Source organism: Clytia hemisphaerica, unplaced genomic scaffold (assembly GCF_902728285.1).
Source record: "Clytia hemisphaerica strain Z4C2 unplaced genomic scaffold, Clytia hemisphaerica genome assembly, whole genome shotgun sequence".
Lineage (NCBI taxonomy): Eukaryota > Metazoa > Cnidaria > Hydrozoa > Leptothecata > Clytiidae > Clytia > Clytia hemisphaerica.
The window spans coordinates 1,100,324-1,128,253 of NW_027104385.1; the positions used below are offsets into that span (position 1 = coordinate 1,100,324).

The following is a 27,930-nucleotide window of genomic DNA, read 5'->3' on the forward strand; positions in this document are numbered from 1 at the left end:
AGTAAAAGGATGCAATGATGAAATACTAATATAAGGTTGCCTCTCTTTTTTTACAGTTTTTACTTTGGGGGTTTGGTGGCTTTTTAGTCAAAAGAGACAAGTATTGTAGGATGTATGAGGATAGTTGATTTATACTAAAAAGCAATAACCTAAATTAAATTAGGCTGACTGAATATAAAGTAAAAAGAGAATACAGTAAACAATCCCTACCTTTCAATTGTCAACAATCCACTGAGCGCCATTTGGGTGCAAACCAGGAAAATGATAAGTTGAAGAATTTTGTGGATCGCCTCCAAAATAAGCTAACAAATCGTCATATTGGACACTCATATCTGCAAAAGAAAATTCATTTAAAAAATATGCAACCCTCCTTAGCCATATTAGCCCATTGGGCTCCATTAGGAGGAAGGAGTGTCTTTTCTACCGCGTATGATATTATTTTATCTAGAAAGGTACGTTTCCATAATGAACCAAACTACGAGGAAGAAAAATGATTACGTAATTCACCTGTCAGAAAAGCCCAAAATGCTTGATAAAATCGGACATTAGAGATATTTAGATCCTGTTTAAAAGTTCTGAAAGATAAAGATTATTTGAGAGGGTCTTAGCTGTTTTTTCTCATTTTCACGATTAAGTCATAAAACCCCATCCGTAAAAAATTATGAGAATTGGTCATTTAAGCGAAAATATCGTTTCTTGCTCCAAGTATTAAATTTTTAACAAATTTTGTGAGATATAAAATATACGAGTCTAAAAATTGATTATTTACAAAAATTCTACAAAAATCGGTAAAGAAATTGAGTCAAGTCGTGTTGATAAATAAAATCCCGGACATAATAAAAAAAAGTTAGTTTATCATTTTCATCAGCAATTAAAGAAGGCCTGCAATTCAATTCTCAATATATCAGTCTCAAACGACAAACTGCCCAGCAAAGCTGAAACATGCTAAAACCATGAACAATGAAATGACGTTTCTCATGGAAGCCGAAGGAGCTGTCGGAGTTTCCATGGCAACAATTCTTAACGGTCCTCCTGAACCATTTTTAATTTTCATCGGGAGCGCGATAATTAATGGATTTTTCATTGATTGTATTTTTTCGATCTGAGTGAGATCAACATTTTCGAATCCTGGTATATTATGAGTGAATAGAATGACATGAGATTGGAAGAGTGTACTTTGTCCGAAATCCAGAGATGGAGTGTCGATGCCTACTGCGCTCACCTAGTGAAAGTAGAAACAACAACTTTACTGATCGAAATAATTACAGAAAAAACCATCGAATCATGCTCATGTGGATGTAAAAGGACAAAGAGTTTGAAAAGGTTTGCAAGTTATATTTAGACTACAAAATACTGAGTAAGAGAGTAAAATTGAAAAATATCCTCCATCAGCCTGAAATTTAACCTAAAGCAATAAAAAAATTATTTCCCTACATTTCGATTGTCAACAATCCATCGGGCGCCATTTGGGTGCAAACCAGGAAAATGATAAGTTGAAGAATTTTGTGGTTCGCCTCCAAAATAAGCTGATAAATCGTCATATTTCAAACTCAAACCTGAAACGGGAAAATTGTCATTGTAGAAGCAAATAACCATAACTGTTCTTCCAAAGAAACACGAAATAGAAAGAATAGCCAAAGATGTTGAAATGTGAGAGAGTCTTTGGACTCTGCAAATTAATACAGATCACTGTTTATGCGATTGAAACTAATGAAAAGAGAAGACCAAGGCTGTCCGAGGTCCCAAAAATTGAAAATTCACCAGTATATAATAGTAGTATTGCCCCATCCGGAATCTTCCCATTTTTCTTTTCTGCTTCCATTAAATGTTGCTCATCAACTTGGAAATCTGGATCATTGTTCACATGACTCGATACATCCACAATGAAAGGTGTGGCAATCAAATTCTTTAAGGAGATTTCACCAGCTGTATGTTTCCCTTTGGCGAAATGAATTGGTGCGTCCAAATGGGTACCACCATGTTCTGATGCACAAAAAGAGTTACTGCTGTAGAAGTAATTTGCTGTTTGACCAGAAAAACTGGAGGTGAAATGAAAAGAATTTTCCATTTTCCAATAGGGGGATGTACCATTTTCAAATTCATGTGTTAAATCAATGATGTTGATGTCTGTGGCAATGACCATAATAATACATTGCATCAATATTAGATGAAGCTTCATTTTGTTTTTTTCTCTAATCTACTAGAATAAAAATATGTATTATTGATGGATTGCTTATAGTGGCAATCATGATTCAAATCTGGGAAACCAGTCTTTAGAATTACTAAAAGGTCAGTATAAAAAAGTAATGCTGTATTGATTCAGATTTGTTCCATGTTCTCTTTGTAACAAATTACTATACAAACTGTAAAATCTAATAAAGTCGAAATAAACAAGCTAGATGCTGAATGGACCTACCTGATGATGAAAGTTAGATAGCAAATCAGTCAGAAAATATAGCGTTTGGCGAAAATGCATAAAGCAAAAAATTCATCATTGATTGTTGATGGAGGGAGAGGAAAGGGATGTAAGGAAAAAATAAATAGAAAGTTCTGGTCGCAAAAATCAGTTTTATTGACAATTGAATCATGCTTGATGGTGAGCATTGTTATCAATAATGTTTTTGTGTGAAAAAAAATTGGAAATATAAGGAAAAAATCCAATGAAAATCTGCAAAAACGGAGATTTCCGCCATTTTCCACCGGAAGAAATTTTTCTCAAAAATCGAACTCGGCCATGTTTTGAGCATTGTGAATACGCATCTCTCTGCAAAAAATCAGAAAAATAAAAGATAAAAATTCGAGGAAATGTCAAAAAACCGGTTTTTCCGGCACATTTCCGGCATTTTCGGCCGGAAAAAAATGTTTTTCGAAAATCGAGCTCCGTCACATTTTAGGTATTGTCATTTTGCATCAGTGTGAAAAGTTTCATAAAAAAATATAAAGTACAGCTCGAGAAATTCAAGAAATACTGTCTTTCCAGCGAAAATAGGTTGTTCCGGAGATATTTAAATAGTTCTGGCTTCAAGATTCAATTTTATTGAAAATTGAAACATGCTTGATGGTGGGCATTGCTATTAATAATGTGTTTGAATGAAAAAACAACCATTTAAAAGGAAAAGGCCCAATGAAAACCCAGAAAACGGCGATTTCCGGCATATTTCAGGCATTTTCCGCCGGAAAAAAATTTTCTCAAAAATCGGACTCGGCCATGTTTTGGGCATTGTTAATACGCATCTTTGTGCAAAAAATCAGAAAAAACTAATGACAAAATCTCGAGAAAATGCCAAAAAAACAGTATTTCCGGCATATTTCCGGCTTTTTCGTCCGGAAAAAAATGTTTTTCGAAAATCGGGCTTCGATACATTTTAGGTATTATCATTTTGCATCAGCGTGCAAAATTTCATAAAAAAATATAAAGTACAGCTCGAGAAAATCAAGAAATTCCGTTTTTTCCGGCGAAAATGGGCTGCTCCGGCGATTTTTAGAAAGTTCCGGCTTCAAAACTCAGTTCTATTGACGATTTAACCATGCTTCATGGTGGGCATTGCTATTAATAATGTTTTTGTGTAAAAAAACAACGAAATATAAGGAAAAAGTCCGATGAAAATCAGCAAAAGTGGCGATTTCCGGCATATTTCCGACATTTTCGACCGGAAAAGATTTTTTCTCAAAAATCGGACTCGGCCAAATTTTGGGCATTGATAATACACATCTTTTTGCAAAAAAACAGAAAAAACTAATGATGAAATCTTGAGAAAATGCCAAAAAACCGGTTTTTCCGGCATATTTCCGGCATTTTCGGCCGGAAATGATTTTTTTTCGAAAATCGGGCTCCGTCACATTTTGGGCATTACCATTTTGCATCATTGTGCCAAAAATCAAAAAAATTTAATGAGCCAATCCTGAGAAAAGCTGGTAACAGACGGACGGACGAACGAACAAACGAACAAACGAACGAACGAACGGACATGGGTTAATTCATAGGACCTCCACCGGGGCACCCGGAGGTAGGTCCAAAAAATCTATACATGAGATAACAAACAGAGAGATAAATTAAATCGCAAAGATAAAGGTCCTTTAGAGTTCATTACTGTAAAATTGGGATACAAATATCCCAATTCAATGAAAATATATCTCATTCTCTAATGTATTTTTCAATTAACTATTTCCCAAGCAATAAAGCTTAATAGATTTTATATGAAAATCCTAGTAATTCATATGAAGTCAATGCATATAGTTTACTTGATCCATCACAAATGTAGACCATTCGTTTTAATTCTTATTCAATCAATTTAATCAATTTCAAAGCATTCTATATTAATGGGCTGCATTATATAATTTTGAAAAGGAAGTTCTTTGTATGTTCAATAGACTTAGATTCCCAAGGTAATGAAAGTGGGTTTTTGAAAAAGAAATTAAACAATTGAGTCATCAAAAGCCGCAAGAATGATTTGAATTTGTATAATAAACCCGCCCGCTCCTCTTATTTTGGTACACACTGAATATATATTACATATTTTGCTTTTTTATGGACATATTGTATGCAAGATTCTGGATGAATACAGCAATAAAATCTGCAAAAGATTTGTTGTAATCAGGCTGAATAGATCTTAAATGTTGTGTAGCCAGTAACTAAATGTTGTGTAGCCAGTAAACTAAGGCAGAACTAACTACCAATCTGGAACCTTTCCACACCCTGTGCATAATTTCACTTGTTTCGAATGATCAGCTGAACATTCTTCTTGCTTCTTTTTCACGGCCAAAGGTAAATAAACATGAGTTGCATCACAAAATGGTGGAGCTTTTGTGTACTTACAGTTGCAAATTTGAAATAAACGTTGTACTTTGTTTTCTGGAACAGTCCATTTCAAAGGTGATATCCCAGTTCCTTTGTGCGAGCCTTATAAGAAACAAAAGTTGAAAACTTAAAAAAATTATTAGTTTATTAGCCTTAGTAGAACATTAAAGAAAGTTTTGCTGCCTTCATATGGTATAACCACTGACCTTTATATAACCCTGGACCAAACAATATCTGCCATCTTTGATTGGAGTTTTTTTAGAATTGGTACCCAAGGAGAAGCCATTGCAATGTTAAAAATTAACGTCTAACGCCGCTACATCATCAAAAGAATTTGAGGAAAAGTAGACCTAGCGCTCTCGGTGCATTTACACCGCTATCGAGTAGTGCCGACATTAGGGTACCAATTTTCAAAAAACTCCGATCAAAGATTTTGCTTGGCTGGGATTGAGAAGCTTTTTCCCAGGGTTATATAAAGGTCAGTGGGTATAAGTATTATTTTTCTCAAGCTGTGCTAAAGTGTGTGGATTGTCTATGTTGTTGTGGGTTTGCTTCCTTGTGGATTTTGATTTTAGACAAGTAATATATAATAAACCCACACGTCAACAAGACACTTTTACCTACAAGCAAGTTCAAGCCAATAGATCATTACATAATTTTACTTCGCTTAAAAACAGACGAATTCAATAATGCCGTTGCGGACGCACTCTAGCGAAACTTCACTAGAGGCTGTGGGACTCAGGCTATGTACTTGTTTGTTTCATTCCTCGACCCAAGTTGGTGTCTGAGAATAAAACAAAACCAATGAAGAATCTACAAAAAGCTCTGATATCGATGAAAATGATAGGGGAAAGAGACCAAGAAAAAGGAAAAGAAAGAATAGGGATCGATCTGTATCACCTAGTTCCAGCTCCAGCGGACGCAGTAGCAATGAAACATCATGTTAAGTCTATTATACTAGGGAATTAGACTTTAAACAAGGACATAGCCTGCGGCCTGCATCCTTTAGTGAAGTTTCAATAGACTGCACCCGCAACAGCATTAATGATCGTTTGAGTTGTGTATAAACTTACCATCGCACCAAGGTTGTTTCTTACTCAAACCACAAGCACACCATAACTTTATTTGGCCAGGTTTTAACTCGTCTTTAATGTTGATAGGTCCATACTGGCGAAAAGACACAAAATGAAAATTGATGAAAAATACTTTTCCCTCTCATTCTGCAATATCGATATTTTCCTCTTCTGGGTATAAATAGAAATAAATTATATTTCTTATATATATATTGCTGAATTGACAAAAACGGCTAGATACCTTCTGTGGACTATATCAAAAGTACTTCATGAAAAATTATCAAAGAATTCTAACCTACATTTTAGAGGCCATTGAAAAGAGGTGACCAAAATTTACTTGATTAATTCTAATCATCAAATCAACCAGATTGGTTTTTAAGAATTTCTGATAATGAAAATAGTAGGCACAATCAAGTTTCAAACACAAAATTCAACCTACATTTTAGGGTCCATCATATTAATACATTAATGTATTAAGATAGATAGAAAACATCTCAGTAATGACCTAAATGGTTGTGAAAATCTTTTATATATCTATTCAAAGCAGCTTTCCTTTGACATGCCATCACATGGTATGAACCCCCCCCCAGAGATTAGGGGGGACCTAATTTTTTTTTTACCATATTCTGGCTGGGGGCTGGCAAAATTTAATTTTTTAGGGGGTACCTATATTGCTGGGGGGACCTACAACTGCATGTGAAAGATCTGGGAGCTGTCTTTGTTTAAAATTGGGAGTAATCTTTTTCTGCTTTCAATCCACAGATTCATTGTTTTAGTCCAACTTTTATATCAAGAAAGTTTTTAAACATCTGTCCCGTTATATTTATATTCTACTGGGGGCTGAGAGGTTTTATGTCAGGGGGTACCTAATTTTTAGGGGGGGGGGGCTAAATTTTCTGGGGGGACCTAGAACCCCTCTGCATACCATGCATCATTAGAAGCAAATAAATAATTTAATTTATAACTTTATAAGAACTGAAAGAGGATGCTTCATAATTTGGAAAAAACTTGGATCTGCAAAAATTGTTAAAACGCAATTTGAAATAGTTTTGACTGATGTATAGGGTAAAATAATAAAGTAATTTTATAAAGGATGTAATATTTACTGGTAGATAGTTTGAGGTTCAATTGTGTTTGATTTGGATTGTCATATTAATTTGATTCAGATTGCCTGGATATATTTACCATGGGTACGGCTGGGTATTTTTTGCTACTTGTATCATTCATCAGGGTTTGGCTACAACAAAGAAAATATGATTACTAATAACCCATATCTGCCTTACAAAAACAGAACGCTAGGCCATTTTTCATGCCCTTTTACTTAAGTAAATCCTAAACCCTTAAATCTTGTTTGGCAAATGCTCTGCCTTTCTACAATACAGCCTGAATGCTTTTATTCAGTATTAAAAAACTTCTGAGATCTAAAGCCTGACACAAACTTGGTACCAGGCGGGGGGGTCAGTACTAAAATATCAAACATACGTGTACTAAAGGTTTTCAAGAAATTCTTGCATACCACCACCTGAATTTTGAGAATTGGCATTTTAGTACCCATGTTAATGGGTACCAACCAAATGTTGAAAAAGTTTTAACTCATCCCAGAACTTAATAACGCAATGGAAATGGCCAAAAGTGGCTCATCAATAAAGAGGAAAAAGTCTACTGCTTCAAATGTCACAAATTTTTTAGATCTTGACTTTTCTAACCCAAGATTTAAAAAAATCAATACCAACAGAGTACAAAGTTTGATTCTCCACTTTTGGTTTTATGCTTTAATGGTTTTATGCATTTATGGTTCTTTTGTCAGATGTCTTTGACCATTAATATATTGTTGAAGTTTAGAATTTGAATCAGAGCAGGATTATCTTGATATTCCAGTATACTCTCTTTTTAGTTATCAACTGCACTCTAATCAGAGCACGGTGACTACTTACTGCGTAACCTTGGCAAGGAAGTAGTCAGTTGCTTAGATCCATTCCCTAAGGTCAAGGATCCAGTTAGATCTGGATTAAGTTCAGGACACTGTACTCCCAATGGTGTTAAGGTTCACCAGGGCAACCCCCCTGTTTTGACTCTGTTATCAAAACGGGTTAAGAAGGACACCCATCATCAAAACAGGTTAGGCAGGACACCTGCCATCGCAACAGGCTAGACAGGACACTCGCCACCAAAACAGGCTAGACAGGACACTTGCTATCAAAACAGGCTAGACAGGACATCTGTAACCAAAACTGGTTGACGCTCCAGTTATATGTCTTGATGAATCCCAAAGTCATCCCACGTTCAATTTATACATTTTCGGCATTCCTTGTTTACATTTCGAAATATACTGTTTCCATCACCGCACACTTGTGTCTCCTTTAACTTCATCGGTTGCTCATATCCTGACCGTGTCAATCCAGTACAGTCAAGTATCAATATTTGAGGTATTACGAAAATTGCCAGGGGGGGGTCAACATTTATAATACCAACCCATAGCCCAAAAACCTGACTTTTGACCTTTTGAGCTAAGTTAACACCACCACCCCAAAATTGGTATCGATACCAACTTGAAAATCATAATTTTCAGAAAAAGGGGGGACCCACCCCCTTATTTTGGTAGCGATACCAACTTGAAAATCATAATTTTCAGAAAAAAGGGGGACCCATCCCCTTAATTTGGTATCATACCCCTTGAAAATCATTAATTTCAGAAAAAAGGGGGACCCACCCCTTATTGGTATCGATACCAACATGAACATTGGAATTTGACAAAATCAGGGGACCCCCCCCCCTAATTAATACCATACCATCTTACAAATTTAAGCTGTTTAAAGGGAACCCACCCCTCCCACACAATAGGGTACTAAGAAACTTCAAAAAAACTCATTTTTGAAATACTCTTTCTTCAACACAACAAAAAATGTCATATGCTAATAGAAATGACTGAAAAACTGACATATAATAAAAACAAACCCAATGAAGCTAGCAAAATCAAATATAATTGGATGTGCAAAAACTATGTATTATTAGTACATATTTAGAAAATAGATTCACTCATTACCAATGCTATCAAGAAAAGAAAAAATGTTTTTGCTTCAGGCTTGATCAAAAATAAAACTTGAAAATATCGAAAAAGTCAAAAATAAAAAAACTTCAAAGTCTTTATCTTATTACTCATTACAGTCATTATACTCAAAAGCTAAAACAAATCCAATTGAAACCTGTTTAGACTGATATGTACCCGGGGTATTTTCTAGCTATAAGAGCAAAAATTAGGAAAGTTTTGCTGTCATTTTGATATGGATACCAACTTTCTGAATCATATTGTTTAAAAAAAGGGGTATTTTGGTATCAATACCAACTGAGGATAACTCTTTTTTTCTAAAAAAAGGGGGACCCACCCCCATCAATACCAACTTGACTTTTCAGACTTTTAAAGGAAAAAAAGACACCACCACCCGGCTATGGGTCTGGTATCTGGATGTTGACCCCCCCCTGAAATTGCCTGGAAATCTTTAGGTTTTGATAAGCAAATTACTTACATACTATTGTTTACTTTTCAGGTATTCATCCAATCAGAATTTACGCTCAGAAACTTTCACCCAATCAAAATTCAACCGTGGTGCGGGAAATGATCCAATCAGAATTCCGAAGCTAAAGACTTGCAGCAAATCAGAATTTGTTAGTGAGCGGTATTCATCCAATCAAGATCGCGTAACACGAAAGCGAAAGTAAAGGTGGAAATATATTATTTTTGCGACGTGATTTGCATATATTAGAACATAAAATTCAGCTTATTTTTTGTTGAGTGTTGCCTAAATTTATCGTAATTATACGCATTTCAACATTAATTTTAAAATCTCTTTTATTGTTAAGTATTCCCAGGGCTCAACGCCGTAAGGAAAATAAGCGGGCGAAACCACCCTCGTAGTTTAATCCTGGGATTGAAAAAACCTGGAGAAAATCTTTTTTGTACATATACTAATATAGCTAAGGAATTTTAAAACACAGCATTTAAAGTAGAAGAGAAGTAGGAGAAGTAGTGATTGGAGGTTTTTGTAATTAGACCGCATGACAAAGGTTTGTTATATTTTAGCATAACAAAGACAAACTCAGGAAGTAAGGTAAGTTGCATTTTGACTGCTTTTAACCATTTTTCTAATAAAGAATATCTTCAAACTTGACTTCACTGCAATCAAACAAATCGAACACCGAATCCATTAAAAGCAATTAAACGCAATCGAATAATTGTAATTCGATTGTTGAACGTTCGATTGTATTCGATTACATTTGATCGATTCTATTGTATTAGATTTTATTCGCTTTGGTTCGGTACTAAATAAGCGCTTGACTGCCCAAACTAAAAAGCCCTAACCGAGTGATCCAATTTAATCTAATTGCAATCAAACTCAAACATAATCGTAATTGAATGAAATCAAAGATTATAGAATTGACAACATAGTGGGCATTGAGTTGATGAAACAATTCAGGTGGGGGTAACCCTATACAGGTGGGGGTGGAAATTTTCAGGTGGGGGTTGTGTAGTTTTGAGTGTATCTTTCAGTTGAACAAAAAAAGAAAAACTTTGAAAAAACTATATATACAGGCTTGCAAGAAAAAAAAAGTTTATTTCTTATCCTCCAATCTCCTCCTTTCCAGTTCATAGTCATCAGGGGACTTGACTGGAATTTTGAGCGTTCCTAAAAGGAACAAAATCTCCAAATTTTTTGGAGTGGATTTTTCAGGTGGGGGTTGGAAGATTTTTTAAAATCAGGTGGGGGTTGCCCAAGAAGGTGGGGGTTGAGTAGTCTTCAATTTTCAGGTGGGTCTAAGCCTATGCAGGTAGGGTGACTTTTTTTAGGTGGGGGTTGGAGGGGTGTTGCCCACTATGGACAATCAATCGAACCAATGGAACATAGTCAACTATTAATTGAAACAATATAACCTATAACGCAAAATAAAAAAAAAAGCACACTTTCTTACCATCGCCAATCAAGAGAGCACCAAATAATAAAGCTTCTTGGTGACTTTCAAATATTTTGGTAATAATAAATATTTTAATAAATATTTTGGTAATGTTCCAATATTTTGGTCGGAGGAATCTAGAAATATCTTAATTTAAAAACTCAAGCGCTAAAGCCTAGTCTACATGTTACAAAAAACCGAAATTTTATGATGTAGTCCTTTATTTGTAAAATTGGGAATTTTCTTAATGGTACAGTACAAGTTTTTTTTTAAGAAACACTTTTAAGAAACATGAGGCTCAGAATGCCTAAAAACTAAGAAACATCTAAGACAGTCAGGAACAAGTGCAAATTAGGATACCTGTCGGCAATCTACACAGGAAAAAATTAATAGATCACAAGCTTTGTGAAATGTCGTTTCCAGATTTGGGAATAGGTGGGTTTCCCAAACTAATCACAAGGTTGGGATCCTGCAACTCTTCACAAGGTTGTCAAATGCAATTTCACAAACTTTAAATCTGGATGCGGATATTCCGATACACTGGTTGGGAATTTCAATTTCTGGAGCTTGTGAGTCACAGTTTCACAATCCAAAAGTGACAAAAACCTAACCGATTTATTTTTGTCCAGACCTTTTGTTAGCCTAGATTGACGCTGGGAACCAGCAAAAACGGGTCCAGATGTTACGTTTACCAAACTTTGTGAAACATAATTTCCCAATAAAATATTACGTTTTCCCCCATATTTGGAATTGTGTTTGAATTAGGGTTTGGTCGAAAATGGATCTAGATTTAACTTTTGCCAAACTTTGTATAAAAGCACTTCCCAATGTAGAACTTAGCTTATCCAAACTTGTCCTTAAACTGTTTGAATTAAGGAATGGTCGAAAATGGATCTGGATTTAACTTTTCCCAAACTTTGTAAAAAAGCACTTCCCAATACAGAACTTAGCTTATCCAAACTTGCCCTGAAACTGTTTAAATTAGGGAATGGTCGAAAATGGTTCTAGATTTTACTCTTCCCAAACTTTGTAAAAAAGCGGATCCCAATGTAGAACTTAGCTTGTCCAAAATTGTCCTTAAACTGGCTAAATTAGGAAATGGTCGAAAATGGATCTGGGCTCTACTTTAAAGCACGTTTGAAATGCAACGTGAATATAGGTTTCTTGCTTGTTTCTATAATATCTAAAATACAATTAACTTGAAGAACGATTTTATTAAAATAAAGTAACAAATACAGTCTTGATTTCTAACGACATCCACAGAGAACCTTTAGGAAAAGATGAATCCATGAATAGCTCCTGTAGTTCAGTATCGTTCAGCAACTGACATAACTTCCATTCTCCATTGATTTTTGCAATTTTCAAGCACAGCTTTCTCTGTAAGTCTGTGGTTTACTACGTCATCTCAGTCATCTTGTCGATTTTTACATTGTCTTCAGTCAATAACATTAGCTAGTAATTTGTATAATTCTCATCAAGGAACTGAAAATATCGATACAACCAAATTTCTTTTTCCAACCAAGATATTGCGAGCCAATGATCTCGTTTTGGCGTCTTTCTTTGATTCCATAATAGTAATTTGCTGAATTTTTACGGTAATATTATCTAATCTAAAAAGCAAAATAAAAATTAATGGTAAAAAGGAAACTTATTTCAAATTTATTCTATCAAAAAAACTCCTCTCCATGCTGTTACCCCGCTCAACTAAAAATACATAAGACAACAGACTAACAAAAATATTGTATGGAAAAAAAATATCAACGAATAATGAACAGAATTTGAAAATCTAGCAATGAAAGCTGATTGGACAGATTCATTTTGAATCTTAAAAGCTGATTGGAGTAGATTTTCATTACGTAATCGAAAATTTCTCTTTTATATATTTTCCTATAAAAATCTTATGAAATGAAATTTTGCTATCAAATTTGGTATGGAAAAAATTCTTTTTTAATTTTAAAATCCATAAAATTGAAATCAAAGTAATAAAACTTACCGATAAAGAAGTTTATATTTCTTGTGATGTTTAATTTGTCTTTCCATTGTTTCCTTTGCAATAGAAATGTGTAAATCACACACAAGTATTTTTCACACCTCTACACCTTTCCCACACATATAAGTTTTGAAGAGAACAATTTGCTTTCTTTCGCGTTGATTTTGTCCGTTATTCCATGTTTGCAAATTTCCTTATATGGAAGACTTTTTCATAGTTTTACAGTTGTATTTATGATAGCGCGAAAATTCGTTTTCTTTCAAAACTTGAAAAAAATCGGAATCAAGCAAGAAATAAAGTGCAAGATACTGCTGGCTATCAAAAAGCAACACTTCAACTCAACAAAGTAAGTCAACTTGTAATTTATCAAACAAATCCAAGTATTTATATTGTTTTGTAACTGAAAATAGTATAGGTTGGTGGGCTAGTCTGTCACTTATACGACTTATACACAACAATTGACATATGCAGCCGGCGGAGAGATTTTTTAGAAATATGTGTTCTTATCTTCTAGGAGACCACATGTTATGAACTTCGATTTTCTTATACAAATAAATGATGTGTTCTGATTTCTAGAAAACCTTTATCGCACTATTTGTCTCCCTAAACTTTTTGATATACTTGTAAGATATTTGATTTTTTTTCCACGAAAAATGTGTTCTGAAACTTTCTAGGGTTACCAGGCAACAATATCACATAAATTTTATCTATATTATACCCCCTGTCTACTTAAAAGATGTGTTCTGAAGCTTTCTAGGGTTACCAGGACAACAAGAACACGTTTGATGACCTTGGTTATACCCCTGTCTCGTCAGAACACACCATTATTTCTAGCTGATTAATTTTCGAAGATCTTATCAGAACAGATCAAAATTTCTAGCTGAAACATACTCTCAGAACACAACGGAAATAAAGGTCGCCTCGCCGGCTGATTTCAAACTGAGTGTCTTTTTTCGTATTTATTAGTTCTAGTATACTACTACAGTCGAACAGGTCGACTCTCCATAACTCGAATGTCTCCTGATGTCTCACAATGTATCACTTGAACAGTTTTTCTCGTTCCTTTGAGAAAATCTTAGGCTGTTTTTCTTCTCTAAAACTCGAACACCCCATAACTCGAACGACTACGTAGTCGTAGTATACTGGACTCTTGAGCCACAAAGACTGGACTGTTGTACCAAAACTCATTACTTTTTCTACTTTTCACAGCTTGTACCTAGTTTGGAAGGTGGCGAATCCTATGTTATGGAAGTAACAATCCAGTTGTCGTCTTCATTGGTTCAATTTCAGTAACGAACGTTAAACTGGTCGATCAAGCTCTCCAGGAAAATTATTTTGAATATTTGGATTTTCGCAGTGTATCAATGGACAATAGATCAAAACCGTACTGCCGACTAAGCTAATGACGTCCTTTGAATTTCACCATGGAGTTTTGTAAATACGTCAATTTTCATCGGTGAAGTCTCGTGTTATCTTTATTTTTTGGGATTTCTTTAATAGGGTGTGTTTGGTTTTAGCAGTTTCTTTTTGTATGGTAAAATTTTGGATAGTCGTAATACCCCTCTTTATCGTAGAGATTCTGGTGGAATTCCAATGATCGATATTGAGTCGTTTGAACTGTGACTTTAGTCCACCTTATTCATTTGTTCTTTTGATTATGGATATTACGATTATCACTTAAAGTCAATGTACTTATGACAATTTACGAGGAATTTTTCGAAAGGGCTTTATGCTACTTTTGGTCAGCATTTTTTAAACCGAGTTTAATTAAGTTAGGATTCTGGTTAGCCAAGTATACTTGAAAACTAACAGGTAAACGCTTGAACGTGACGAAAAACAAGTCACGTGCGAGGTGGAGGTTGACCGTGTTTTTTCCTTCACAGCAAGTCATTTAAGCAAGTTTTCAACTTCACTTGCCCTCGGTCGGTTAAGCACTCACGGTCAGTCTTCACGTAGCAGGTTGAAATCCAGCTTGGCTACGTGTTCGTCGATGGCTGTCTTTACGGTTCCCGAAGGAATACCTCCCGCCAGATCTTAACGCTGTTCATTACTTTTAAGAGTATACTCTTTTGAGTAATGACGTAATGTTATTGTTTCGGTATCAAAAATACACATTATTTCAATACAGTTTTACTGTATTTTATATATCAAAAACATACTATTTCAAAGTCTGACCCTAAACCAAAGCTGCACTTAAACCAAACCATTTCACACATCCAGGTTGCTTGATTTTATTAATGTACTCTTAGGTGCCAAATAAACGTGGGGGTTCGAATAAACGGGGGGGTTGGAAAAATTTTTCAAATCAAATAAACGGGGGGGGACCTAATTACCGGGGGGGTTGGAAAATGGACTTTTAAAAACCCTAAAAAGGGTCAAAATGGACTAAATTTAGGCTTTTTAGAGTAAAACAAGAAACTTTCCTTTTGGGAGCTGGGAATTTTTTCAAAAATTAATAAACGGAGGGGTCCTAATAACGTCCGGGGGGGTTGGAAAAAAATCGAAAAATTAACAAGCGTGGGGGCCCGTTTATTTGGCACCTAAGAGTAACATTAGAATAATTATCTTTGCCTTACATGCTGAGAACAAAACTAATGATAATTTTATGGATGTTTTTTGAAAGTAATTACTCTTTTTTTATGTTTTTAGAATTTTTCACGAGTTCAAACTCTAGTAATTGCATTTACTAAGTTATTTCTTCATTTTTATCATTTTTCGTCATTGTACATATGTATATTTTTTTCATTGTAAAAGTTAGATATAATATTAGATCATAAAACATTCGGGATTCACAAAATCCCAAATTAGGCTATAGGAGAGATACAGAGATGAATTTTTCCGAATCGGGTGTTAGTCCGGCGGCGAAAAGGGCTTTTTTGCATCAACCCTTACAAGTAGTAAATATGGGTTTTTATTTTATTTTCTCATTATATGGTCCCTTGGGACCCCAAAACCGGTTTTTGCCAAGCTGGCAAAGCTGGGGAAAAGTTTTTATGGGGGCTTGAAGGGGGTAGGGTCATTTTAGCCTGGGGGTCCTTAGAAAGTCGATTTTTGAAGTTCTCATTTAGCTAAAACTGATTGTGCCATCAGATAGAACTTGAAGAGTAGATCTCCAAAATGGGGTCATTTGTCACATTTGGCGGACTTAGTCTCCCGGAATTGGCCGATACATCTTCAAAAATGCAATATTTTATGCTGACGTCAGCATTTTTGAGAGAATTTCCAGCGAAAGATACCACTTTTAACAGATGCGTCTCGAAGAGTACTATCGATCAGAGGGGTCATTTATAGGGTTTCCTAGGCTAGATCATGAGATATTTGAGTTTGAAATTTTGCTGACTCAGCGTTTTTCAACGTTTTTTGCCCTTTTCTGCTGAGTCAGCAAAATTTCAAACTCAAATATCTCATGATCTAGCCTAGGAAACCCTATAAATGACCCCTCTGATCGATAGTACTCTTCGAGACGCATCTGTTAAAACTGGTATCTTTCGCTGAAAATGTTCTCAAAAATGCTGACGTCAGCACAAAATATTGCATTTTTGAAGACGTATCGGTCAATTCCGGGGGAGTAAGTCCACTAAATAAGACAAATGACCCCATTTTGGAGATCTACTCTTCAAGCTCTATCTGATGGCACAATCAGTTTTAGCTAAATGAGAACTTCAAAAATCGGCTTTCTAAGGACCCCCAGGCTAAAATGACCCTACCCCCTTCAAGCCCCCATAAAAACTTTTCCCCAGCTTTGCCAGCTTGGCAAAAACTGGTTTTGGGGTCCCAAGGGACCATATGATGGGAAAATAAAATAAAAACCCATATTTACTAATTGTAAGGGTGATCCTGGATCGCCGCCGGACTATGTCTAATTAGTGAATCCATGTTATTTTTCATCGTTATTTTCAATATCCCAATCTATGGTAACCACATAACTTAACCTTGTGAAATGGAATTTAACAAGCTTATTTTTGAAACTTGTGAAAACAATTTTTACATTGCAAAGACTAAATTCACAAATTTGTCATAGCAAAGAATAAAACATTCCCAGGATTCGAGAAATCCCAAATCAGACCAAAGAAAATGTTTTTGGGGTCGGAAATTGACTTTTCCAAACTTGGTATCAGAATAGTTAGTTCCTATGCTATTTTATATTGTGATTATCAATATCCCAAAGATATTATGGTATATACAATTAACAAACTTGTGAAATGGGTTTTTACAACCTATTTTTCTTAAGCTTGTGAAAATAAATCTTTTTAACTAAAAAATACCCAGGATTTGAGAAATCCCAAATCAGACTAAAGAAAATGTCTTTGGGGTCGGAAATTGATATTCCCAAACTTGGTATCAGAACAGTTAGTTCCTATGCTATTTTACCTTGTGATTGTCAATATCCCAAGTTATGACGTATACAATTAACAAACTTGTTAAATGGAACTTTACAACCTATCTTTTTAAATATTGTGAAAATTAGTTCTATCATTGTGAAAATCAAATTCACAATGACCTTGTGAAAAGAAAACTTCAATGTGAAATAAGAAAACCCAATGTTCACAATATCCCAAACTTTATTTCACAAACTAAATTTTGAAAATCCGAATTTTAAGGGCCGGAAACGACGTTTCACAAACTTGTGATCTGCTAATTTTTTCCTGTGCTATCCTACTTAGGAGAGTGGTATCCTAATTTGGAGAATTAGGTATCCTAAATAGGACACTTTGACCTGAATTTTTGAGGTTACTGCTTCGATCCACGTTTGGAAAACTATGCAAACCTTTTCTTCATCGAGATTTGCACCACTGACCAAAATTTCAAGTAATTTCTCTGGCGGGTTCCTTGAAAATTAACATCCTTAATAATCTGCCGTTCAGAGCCCAAAATTTTGCAAACACAAGCTAAAGATTTGTCTTTCATTTTTATGGAACAGCCCGCTACGGTCCGAATTTCAAAATGGTAGCCGTATAGAAGGAAGGGGCCTGGTGTGATTTTCGCGGGAAAAAAGCTTTCGTGTATGCTAGTTAGCAGATTTTGAGTGGTTTTGGGCTATAGTTTTGCATTCGGCCAGCCAAACTCAATGAAATTCAGTACACAATCTCATTTGCTTATTATTTACATCTTGGAAGTGGTAAGATGGCGCGGATGTCTCTGGTTGGTGAAAAATACAGGTTTTTTGGTTTTTAGTATCCTAATTAGGATGTTGATTGCTATTTTGGATACTTTTTTGTATCCAATTTAAGATACTCTCCTAAGTAGGAGAGATTGCCGAAGGTATCCTAATTTGCACTTGTTCTTGACTGTAAGAAACATGCTGAGGCTGAAAATGAGAAAATGAAATTTTTTAATTCGTTTTTTTAAGAACCTTCCAATCAAAACATGAAAAATAGGCTGATTATGTCAAAAAGTTTAGAAACATGTAAGAAACATTTAAGGCTCAAATGGCTGTTTTCTAACATTGAGGCTGCTTGGTAATACTAGTTTCTTAAAAAAAAACGTGTAGACCAAATGTTTGCTGTGTGTTTGACGCAGTCATCTTTCAAAACAAGTGAAAATGAATTAAAGAGCATATATTGTACATTCAAAGATACATAATAGAGTTTCAGATTATTTTGACGCGCTGCTACTGGGAATATATTTGATAAAATTGAAGGTATTTAATATGATTGAAAGTGATTGAAAGTAATCGAACAGTAATCAAAACGATCAAATGAATTGAAAATGGTCAATAAAAATGCCATAATTTGGAGTTGAGCGAGTATTCGATCACCGATAGAATCGATAAGTGGTCACTGATCACCTTCGATTGTTATCGATCATTATTGATTACTTCGATCACAATCGAACGTTCGTTATTTTGTGTTCCTCAACTTCCTAGGATGTAGGAGGGCCTAATACTGCAATTGAATATAAGTTGTGGGAATTAATTAGAAAGTTGAGCATAAATAAGAAGTCACATCATCTGAGAGTTCATTTGAGCATATAATTGAAGCTATTTAGCCATTAAGTAAACACTAGCTGTCACCCGGCGTCGCACCCGCCGAGTAGAGTGTTGTTGAACACATCAAAAGCCCTTTGGATAGTGAAGGGGAACTATAGACTGAATTAATCTCAAACAACGAAAAATTATCACTTATCACTGATCAAAGCTTGAAAAGTTGCATATTTCATGTTTGGTGACGTCATTTGGGCCCTAAATGACGTCATTGAAAGGATAATAAATTTTTTACTTCATTAAAATCATTTTGTGATTTACCCAAAAGATTCTCTTGATGATTTACGATCCAATGGGCAGTCAATCATTGCTTAAATCCTTCTCTCAAACTCTAGATATTAGATTTTTCAGGTTTTGATGACGTCATTGGAATATATAATACTCTCCATTAGCATGCGGCTCGCTACTTCGATTTGAAAACTTGTAAACACAGAGCGCGCAGAGGTCGACAGTGGAAAAGCTTTCCGACTCTCCAACTCTACCTGCTGACCGTAAATCAGGGTCGGTCAGATGACGGGAACCAAATGATGACATCACGTCTCCTATTATTGGACTTGCAAAATTATGACAAATGGTCTTTGAAATTTGATCAATTATATTAATATTAATGTATACAGTTCTTGTTGAAATTGATCTAACTATTTTCCACGCAGTTCCGGACGCAGATTGTGTTTTTCTAACCTTTTCTAAACTAGTGGCACACGTTTTGAGTGAATGATGGAATGGAATGAATGTCGATAACAGTTTATACATATCTCTTATCAGACTTGCAGAAAGCGGACTGCAGAAAGTTATGAAAAATGGTTTCTAGAATTTAATGAATTATACCGTCAAGTTACACAACATGCACACTCTTGTCACAACTTGCACAGTCATAACAAACAGATCCATCTGGTCTTGATTTAACATTGTTTTAAAGTTTAAAAAACACTGCCAGTGCTTGGCACAGAAGAGAGGACTCCCAGTTGAAATTAATTGCTACTCCGCTAGTCAGAAAATCTGCCGTATTCTATCTTCGCTTTCTGATTTGAATGATGGCGCTGCGATAGCTTTACTTTTAGCTCTACTTTTTCCCCATCAGAATTAGTAAAGGCAAAAAGTAGTTGAGCTCCAGCTCCTGGACTACTACTCCGCTGCCCTGTTGAATTTATTTATTATGGTTGTGTGTTTATTCAGCCAAGGCGGTAAAGCGATCGCCCAAATTCATAGACCAATCAAAAGGGAGTTTAAAGCAAAATGGGGGAAAAATGAGCTTCCCTGCATAGTTATAAATTTCAAGTTTTGCTTTCGATTATCATTTGCGACCAGCAAAGTCTTCAAGATGGTTGTGTGCATGTTTTGTAACTTGACGGTACTAAAATACAAAATTTATTTACGAAGACTGGATGTAAATTATGTTTTTCTGACCTTGCCAAATTTTGGCTTTGACTGAATAGCAGTCAGTTTTTACGTACCTCATTGGCCTTGCAGACAACTGACAAATGGTTTCTGTAATTTGACCAAGTCTACCAAAATACAGTTCCTGTTGAAATGTTATAAATATGAACTACGTTTTGCAAAGATTTTGATGCAAATTGTGTTTTTCTGGAGTTTGTGCTTATGTGACTTAAAGTTTGTAGGCCTTTGTAGCTTGTTAGTTTAAAGTGTTATTGGAGTTTTATCAAGTAAAACAAAAAGCTATCTAGCTAAGCTCTATTGGCTGACCTTCCAGCCTCGGCTGGTTTATTGTGTACTAAAAGCCAAAATCAAATCAAATTGTGATTTATTTTAGATTTTTGTCGAAATTTTTTTTAAATACTCAATTTTTTGAAAAACTTTTTATGGGAAGAATAAAAAACTTGCCCCAAAGTTTCAATTTTTTTGGCTTAAAATTTTTATTTTATGAAGGGGTTTAGGAGTATATTTGGTAGTTTTCTGGATAGTATATTGTACTATGTAAGGGGGGTGTTGGGGTATATTTGGCAGTTTGCTTGATAGTATATTGTATTTCACAGGGGGTGTCAGGGTGTATTTGGGAGTTTGCTGGATAGTACTGGATAGTATATTGTAAAATATAGGGGTGTTGGGGTGTTTTTGGGAGTTTGCTAGATAGTTTTTTGTACATTTTGTACTATAGGGGTGGGTGGGTGTGTGTTTAAAATTGCAATTTGCTACAAAGTACTGATACATGCTGCTGTTTTGTACATGGACCCCCCTGGTCAACGGGTACCTTGTGCCCCAAGGGTCCCAAAAAACCCAAAAACTTCAATAATTTCCACGGGAAAGTGGGTTTTTAAATTTGCGAAAGATTTGCACTGCAACGACTGCTTTAAAAAAAGCGCTAATTTCCACACTATTCCCTTGACCACTTTTGCTTTCGTTTTCTCTCGAACCCCCATCTCAAAAAACCATAATGGCTCCCTCACGGCTCATTCAGAATTCTACGTTTAGTAATATACCTTATTGGAACTACTTTTTGCGTTTTTCGCGGTTTTTCGTCAAAATTGCGAAAGTTTGATCCCGCAAAAAATTTTGAGAGTAGAAAACCGCGAAAATTAATTCCCGCAAAACACAATTTTTTTCCAATTTTATTGAAAAATTTGGAAAATCCCTAGGAAAATAAAAGAAATTTGTCCAAAAAAAGGCAAAACCGTCAAAATTAAAACCAGCAAAAATTCCAGAATGATAAAAACCGCGAAAATTAAAAACCGCAAAATGCAATTTTTTGGATATTTTTTTTCGACCGCAAAAATTAGTTCCCGCGAAAATTAGTTCCAATAATAAGGTAGATGATATATTTCGCAAAAATGAAGCAAACCCCCTTGTAAAAATATGAACTACTCTCCTTCGCAGTTTTTTTCAGAGACCCCACAACCACAGAAAACCTTATTTCCACGAAACCCTATATTAAGAACAGCGCTCGAAGTACAGGTGCAATCTATTACTATTGACCTCAAATTTTGGATTTGTGGTTCTAGAAATTTAGACAAAAGGTTCCATGATGCACTTTATTATACACCAAGAACATAAGCAACACAGGACTGAAATGAAGGCACACTAATACCTTAAATTACTGTACAGTCTAAATTGATTTCAAGACAGAAGTTGATGCAAATACTTACTGCTTACTGTTCTTCATCCGTTTGGCTGTATTCACCACACGGAACTTATACTACAATCACACAACACACGTGCTTTACACATGGTGAGAAAACTCGAAATCAAAACATTAAATTTACTGACTTAATACAATATGAACATTTTCAAAATATTTCATACTTTACACTTATAGTTTTGCAAATTCTGACTCAAAAACTTACAACTTTATTGATATGGTCTTAACTTGAGATTTTGAATAAAACAAAAAATTATTTTGGGAGGATTTAAAGAGAATTCATTGGTCCTGAAAATACATCGTCGATTGGTATTATTTCAGCCTTTCAAATAGGACGGAGCCGATGCGTAGAACCTTTTCATTTCGAGCAGTGGTTGCCCCATAACCGAAGCTACCTGGCTGTATCTTTTAGAACAAATTATTATGGTAAATAAAAGTTTTACCCAAATTATGTTCACTAGAAGACGATTAAGAGAGTGGTGTTTAATTTTTCACGCATTATAAGCCCATTGATTTTCTGATCGTGTCGATTTTTGCAGATTAGTAAGGCCTTTTTTATTCCATTTGTAGGGTTTCGTGAAGGTCATCAAAAACAGAGCTTACTTTAAGCGATTTCAAGTTAAATTCAAGAGGCGAAGAGAGGGTAGAACCGATTACTATGCCCGTAAACGCTTGACAACACAAGACAAAAACAAATACAACACTCCCAAATATCGTCTTATTGTACGTTTCACAAACAAGGATATCGTATGCCAGATAGCCTACGCCAAAATCGAAGGAGACGTGATTGTATGTGCTGCATACGCTCATGAACTCCCTAGATATGGTGTTAAGGTCGGGTTAACTAATTATGCTGCCGCTTACTGTACTGGTTTGTTGGTGGCTCGCAGATTGTTACAAAAGTACAACTTGGGAGATAAATATGAAGGACAAACTGAAGTCGATGGAGAACACTTCACTATTGAGGATAATGATGATGGTCCAGGTGCTTTCAGATGTTATCTTGATACTGGTTTGAACAGAACAACAACAGGAGCTCGTGTCTTTGGTGCTTTGAAAGGAGCTGCTGATGGTGGTTTAGACATCCCACACAGGTATACTGTTTCTCACTCTGTAAAGTTTGCTGTTGTAAGCCTTTTTACTTGACAACTCGCCTTTCTTTTCATTTAATTTGACTTGTTTATTTGCACCAGTAAGCTTCAGACAAAATTTATTGAAACTACTAACGTAAAATTGATGTGAAGGGGTGGGGTTAGAGTCTGACGCTAAGAAATATCGATTTTTGAGACGTTTATTCTGTGACAAATGTTACTTCGTCGAAAATTTCAAGGTGGGATTTGGAAATTTTTAGGCATTAGGTGGGAGAAACAGTTAAGGTGGGATTTTTGGTGTTTTGGTCTGTTTTGGTTAAAGTTAATGTTTTTCCAATTTAATTGTAATTCTTTCTGATATTCTATAAATAATTCTTATACTATATTAAACTTTTTCTTATTTCTTATTATACTCCAGACGGTGTCAATCGAACGAATCGAACGCCGAATCAATTGAACACAATCGAATAATTGCTATTCGATTGTCGAACGCAATTGAATATTACCCAGGATTTGCTGTTCGATTGCTTTGATTACGTTCGATTGTATTCGATTATGTTCGAGTACGTTCGATTGATTTAGATTTTATTCGCCTTCGATACTTAATAAGCACTCGGCCGTCCACGCTAAAAAGCTCTAACAGAGTGATCCAATTTAATTTAATCGCAATCAAACTCATCCAACATAATCGTAATGGAACATAGTCAACAATTAATCGAACCAATCTAACCTTACTCAAACGCAATCGAATATTACCCAGGAATCAGCCGTTCGATTGAGATTCGATTAAGTTCAACAATCGAATCGCAATTATTCGATCGCGATCGATTGGTTCGATTGCGATTTTTGTTCGAAGTTGTTCGATTGACACCGTCTGGTATACTGTAAGAATTTTTGTCTCGTTCTTTGAATTATATAATTTTTTGTGGGGATAACATTTTTAGCTGGGATCTAGGAGTCCGAATTTAGGGTGGGAATTTTAGGGTTAGGTGGGACCTGGAACCCCTCACACACTATGACAGGATGGGTATGACCTGTGAGGTAGATTTCTGTCTCAAAAAATTTACAGTGGGAAATTTGAATTCAGGGCTGTCCTCACTTACTAAAATAAAAACCATATTTCATGGCTGGAACCCCCCCTGGCCTGAGGGGGGGGGACTAAAAGGTCGAGCAGCAATTGGTACCTGATTTTAGCCTGTAGCTAGGGGGACTAACCATGTTAGGGGTCACCTAATTTTTTTCAGATGGACTTGGGGGCTAGATTCTATGTTTAGTGATTGAATTATAAGCAGCCTACCAGACCATAGTTTTGCACTTTCTCTTCTTATATTTTAATGTAAGCAATGCTCGAAAACTGAAAATTTGGTATCTAATATATTATCTACAGTCCCATAGCAACTGGGGGGGAGCAAGGGGGCTATGCCCCCAATAATTTTTTCAGAAATGGTTATTTTGCAAAGTGCAAAGATTTTCTTTTTTAATTTGTCATAATTGTCTTATAAGTGCATGTTTAGAGTGCATTTTCAAGCAATCTAGAGCTCAAATTTACAAAATTTCCCCCCTCGGGCAAAACCATGGTTGGCCCTCGGGGTGTCAGTTAACTTCAGCCCCCCCCCCCATAATATGAAAACGCTTCCTAAGGCACTGATCTGTAAAATTTACTTAGATAAAAAATCTGTCTGCCAAGGATCTATTCTGGCATGAACCTTTAGTACTTAGCTTATCTCTTATTTCTTAGGGCATTTATTCTTAGCAATAAGCTAAACTAACTGTTGTATTTGATTGTTTGAAAAGGATTAGGCTTAGGGGTCACTTAAAATATTTGGCAACCAGGGGTTACCTAAATCTTAGGGGGCACCTAAAACCTGCTGCCAAGCCATTCAGAACTTGCGCGTTTTCTCTAAGAAAGTGTGTGACCAGTAAAAGAATAACAAAATTTGATTGGTTATGTTTTCAACCATTATTAGGATCTGGGAAATTCAAATTCTCAGACCATACCATGCCATATATTTCGCCATCATTGTCATTTTCGGGGGAAATCACCTTTTGTTGTCAATAGGGAAATCGTGCTAAAATATTCATTCACCTTGATATCTACAGCTGTAAGTCTTACTATTTGTCCTATTTTCATCTAATTCAACAGTAGGATGATGAGAAACGAAACTGTTAGATTTTTCATATTACTATGTCTAAGTGAAAGATTTAAAACTATAAATCTTAGGGAGTGAGGTGTGTGCTAAGACTAAACAGAATCAACAATATAACTAACTATTAAATTAATTATTAATTTCAGCACCCGTCGATTCCCTGGCTACGATGACGAGTCCAATGAGTTTTCTGCTGAGGTCCACAGAAACCACATTTTAGGACAAAATGTTGCTGAGTACATGAGAAATTTATCTGAAGAGGATGAAGAATCTTTCAAAAAACAATTTTCTCAATACATCAAAAATGGAGTTACAGCTGATTCTGTAAGTCAATAAAAATCTTCCTTAGTTCTTTCTAGCTTTTTTACACAAATCCCTTAGTTGTTATAACAATGGCTGTTTTTAATTGTGGAGCTTGAATTTATAAGAGCATCAAAATGAGAAAACCATCAATTTCTGACATGATTTGCTCAATATACGGTGGGACACTCTGAATATTGTCTTATTCCTTTATACTAATTGATATTCAAGCTAGGTCAAGTTCTTATAATACCTTAAGGGAACTTATTTTGGCAGATTTGGCGAATTTAGATGAAATTCGCCAATATTTAATATTTTGCTCACTAGCCAAAATAAGTTCCCACCTAAATAATCCTTGAAATTCATCAAAATAAGGCAAAATAGAACAGATTTACGCTGTCATTTGCCAAAATTAGTTCCCGCCAAAATTTAAAAAATTCACTATTCGTCAAAAGAAGTTCCCGTCAAATTTTTTTTGGATATTTGCTGCCCGCCAAAATTAGTTCCCTTAAGGTAACCGACACAAAGAACAATTGAAATTTCAAGAATATTATGATTGGATTTTTTATCGAAGGAACAAATGTGTCAATTAAGAAAAATCAATTTCTCGCTCTTTTCTTCTAGATGGAAGGAATATACAAGAAATGTCATGCTGCCATCAGAGCTGACCCTTCACCGGCCAAGAAAGCTGACAAAAAAGAATTCAAAGGAAAACGGTTAGTAGTTACAACTTTATACGAGCGTTTTTGTTCAGTATAAAAACTCGGCAATTTCAAAGATCTACCTGTCGCTAAATTTCTATCATTTGTATTTAAGCTTTGATTTTGACGTATTTTTTTGGATGAGCTGGAGTTTTTGTAAAATACTTCACTAATTGGTCATTTGAAGAAAGTTACGTACGCACTAAAATGTCGAAAATCAAATTCCCCTGTACCCTTAGTGCGTACGTACTACGTGGATCGTCCCTGATAGTGACGACGCGTTCTTTAGAAAGTGTAATTGTCTTGTAAAAGGTTTTCTAGGGGAATAAAAGGAGCTTATTTTAGGCAGTGTCTTCATGTTGAGTCAGTGAAAGATCAAAAGTTGTTTCGATATGTGACCTCACATTCTATTGCTTTTGTTTTTTTATTTAATGTATTTTCATTTTTTCAAAACCTTGTTCTAATCTTGTCGCCCTTGTTTTTACTTCATCAGCATCATCAGACCTTTTAATCAAAACAAAACCTTTAACGACGACCCAAATCAAACAGCTTGTAAAAACTCCTGTTTTTCCCATTTTCTTCTTTGAACCATTTTTGCTAGTTTTTGGTCTCATAGTTCTCTCTCGTTGGAATTTAAACCAAGAAAAATTTCATTCCATTTATCTTTTTAGATTTGGCCGCAAGAAAATGTCCCTTGCCCAAAAACGAGACAGTGCCAAGCAAAAGAAAGAAGCTTTCCGTCGCAAACTCGATGCAGAGGACGAATAGATTTTTCTCTTGTTGTCAAAAGATGCAATTCTGCAATAAAACTTCCTCGTTTTTAATTTTTGCCTTTATAGTAGGGGGAAATTTTTTTCTTTTGAGGTCGCTCGATTATTTTGGTCAAAGCACTTGTTATACATTTTTGGAAAGCTAAGGGGGTAGGGGAATCTAAATTTCAATGTTTCCAATTTTTTTCTGTACCTAACTCGAGATATTAACCCTTGAAAACCGTGTTTTTCAGCCAGAAACAGCTATTTTGTCCAGTTTTAGCGCTTTTTGAAGCTCAATATCTCGAGATAGGTACTGAAATCACCTATACTTAATCACAATATATCTCTAATCCTAATTTTTTGAGAGCTTTCCAAAAATATACAACAGGTCTCCGTTTTCTCAAGCTAAAACTTTCATTAATTTTTAACTCTATGATTTTTGCCTGAGACCGTCATATTTGTCCGAAAATCACACCAAAATGTCCGAAAAAAATTGGAAACATTGAAATTCGGACTCCTCTTTAAGCCCAGTGGTTACTAGGGGGAGAAAGAGTCTGCTAAATTGCGTGGGTGCGTGGGTCATTTTTTTGCGTGGGTGCGTGGGTCATATTTTGTGCGTGGGTCATATTTTTTTGAGTGGGTCACTATTTTTTGGTGATTTTTTAGCTAACTCGATTTTTTTACCAAATTAAAACTAAAACTTTCGAATTAGCTAAGAGGTTTTTTTGTCAAATTAAAATTTTCAAGTTATCTTATACAAAAGTATATATTTACGAAAACTAAACAAAAGCACACAGTTTTTATGTAGTAACACCTTGTGGTTTATTTTACATAGCTGCACTTATTTACTTTAACATTATACAGAATCAACACACACCCGTCTAATTTTTGTAGACACACTTCAGGATCACACTTTTGAATTTTAGCATGCTATATTTCAGGATTCCAGTGTCATGGAAATAAACACTATAACTTTAATTTTTTCCTTCCTTTTCTATTGCTTTGAAAAAAAGTACAGCGTCTTTATTTCGTCCAATTTTTTGGACCTACCCCG

The 27,930-nt window shown here is 35.3% G+C and overlaps 3 protein-coding genes across 3 annotated transcripts; 1 reads left to right on the forward strand and 2 right to left on the reverse strand.

Moving 5' to 3' along the window:
• Positions 1-697: 697 nt before the first annotated feature.
• On the reverse strand, positions 698-2,211 carry LOC136819437 (isatin hydrolase-like). The gene is made up of 3 exons (XM_067075660.1): positions 1,762-2,211; positions 1,435-1,556; positions 698-1,222 (listed from the first exon to the last, which is right to left on the reverse strand). The coding sequence occupies exons 1-3, from the start codon at positions 2,177-2,179 to the stop codon at positions 911-913; spliced, it is 852 nt and encodes a 283-aa protein (XP_066931761.1). The 5' UTR covers positions 2,180-2,211; the 3' UTR covers positions 698-910.
• Positions 2,212-4,303: 2,092 nt separating this feature from the next.
• Positions 4,304-21,917, reverse strand: LOC136819439 (CDGSH iron-sulfur domain-containing protein 3, mitochondrial-like). The gene is made up of 4 exons (XM_067075661.1): positions 21,900-21,917; positions 7,057-7,108; positions 5,872-5,965; positions 4,304-4,900 (listed from the first exon to the last, which is right to left on the reverse strand). Exons 2-4 carry the CDS (start codon positions 7,096-7,098, stop codon positions 4,671-4,673), a joined length of 366 nt encoding a protein of 121 aa, XP_066931762.1. The 5' UTR covers positions 7,099-7,108; positions 21,900-21,917; the 3' UTR covers positions 4,304-4,670.
• Positions 21,918-22,219: 302 nt separating this feature from the next.
• Positions 22,220-26,933, forward strand: LOC136819440 (large ribosomal subunit protein uL18-like). The gene is made up of 5 exons (XM_067075662.1): positions 22,220-22,311; positions 22,456-22,979; positions 25,270-25,447; positions 26,048-26,139; positions 26,796-26,933. The coding sequence occupies exons 1-5, from the start codon at positions 22,309-22,311 to the stop codon at positions 26,890-26,892; spliced, it is 894 nt and encodes a 297-aa protein (XP_066931763.1). The 5' UTR covers positions 22,220-22,308; the 3' UTR covers positions 26,893-26,933.
• Positions 26,934-27,930: the final 997 nt, after the last annotated feature.

Coding starts and splice junctions, on each gene's coding strand:
- LOC136819437 (XM_067075660.1), bottom strand. CDS start 2,179: ATGAAGCTTCATCTAATATTGATGCAATGTATTATTATGGTCATTGCC. Junction 1,557..1,761: donor AATACTACTATTATATACTG/GTGAATTTTCAA, acceptor TTCCCGTTTCAG/GTTTGAGTTTGAAATATGAC. Junction 1,223..1,434: donor GGATTGTTGACAATCGAAAT/GTAGGGAAATAA, acceptor TACTTTCACTAG/GTGAGCGCAGTAGGCATCGA.
- LOC136819439 (XM_067075661.1), bottom strand. CDS start 7,098: ATGAATGATACAAGTAGCAAAAAATACCCAGCCGTACCCATG. Junction 5,966..7,056: donor AATACCCAGCCGTACCCATG/GTAAATATATCC, acceptor TCTTTTCGCCAG/TATGGACCTATCAACATTAA. Junction 4,901..5,871: donor GAAACAACCTTGGTGCGATG/GTAAGTTTATAC, acceptor GTTTCTTATAAG/GCTCGCACAAAGGAACTGGG.
- LOC136819440 (XM_067075662.1), top strand. Junction 25,448..26,047: donor ATGGAGTTACAGCTGATTCT/GTAAGTCAATAA, acceptor CTTTTCTTCTAG/ATGGAAGGAATATACAAGAA. Junction 26,140..26,795: donor AAAGAATTCAAAGGAAAACG/GTTAGTAGTTAC, acceptor TTATCTTTTTAG/ATTTGGCCGCAAGAAAATGT.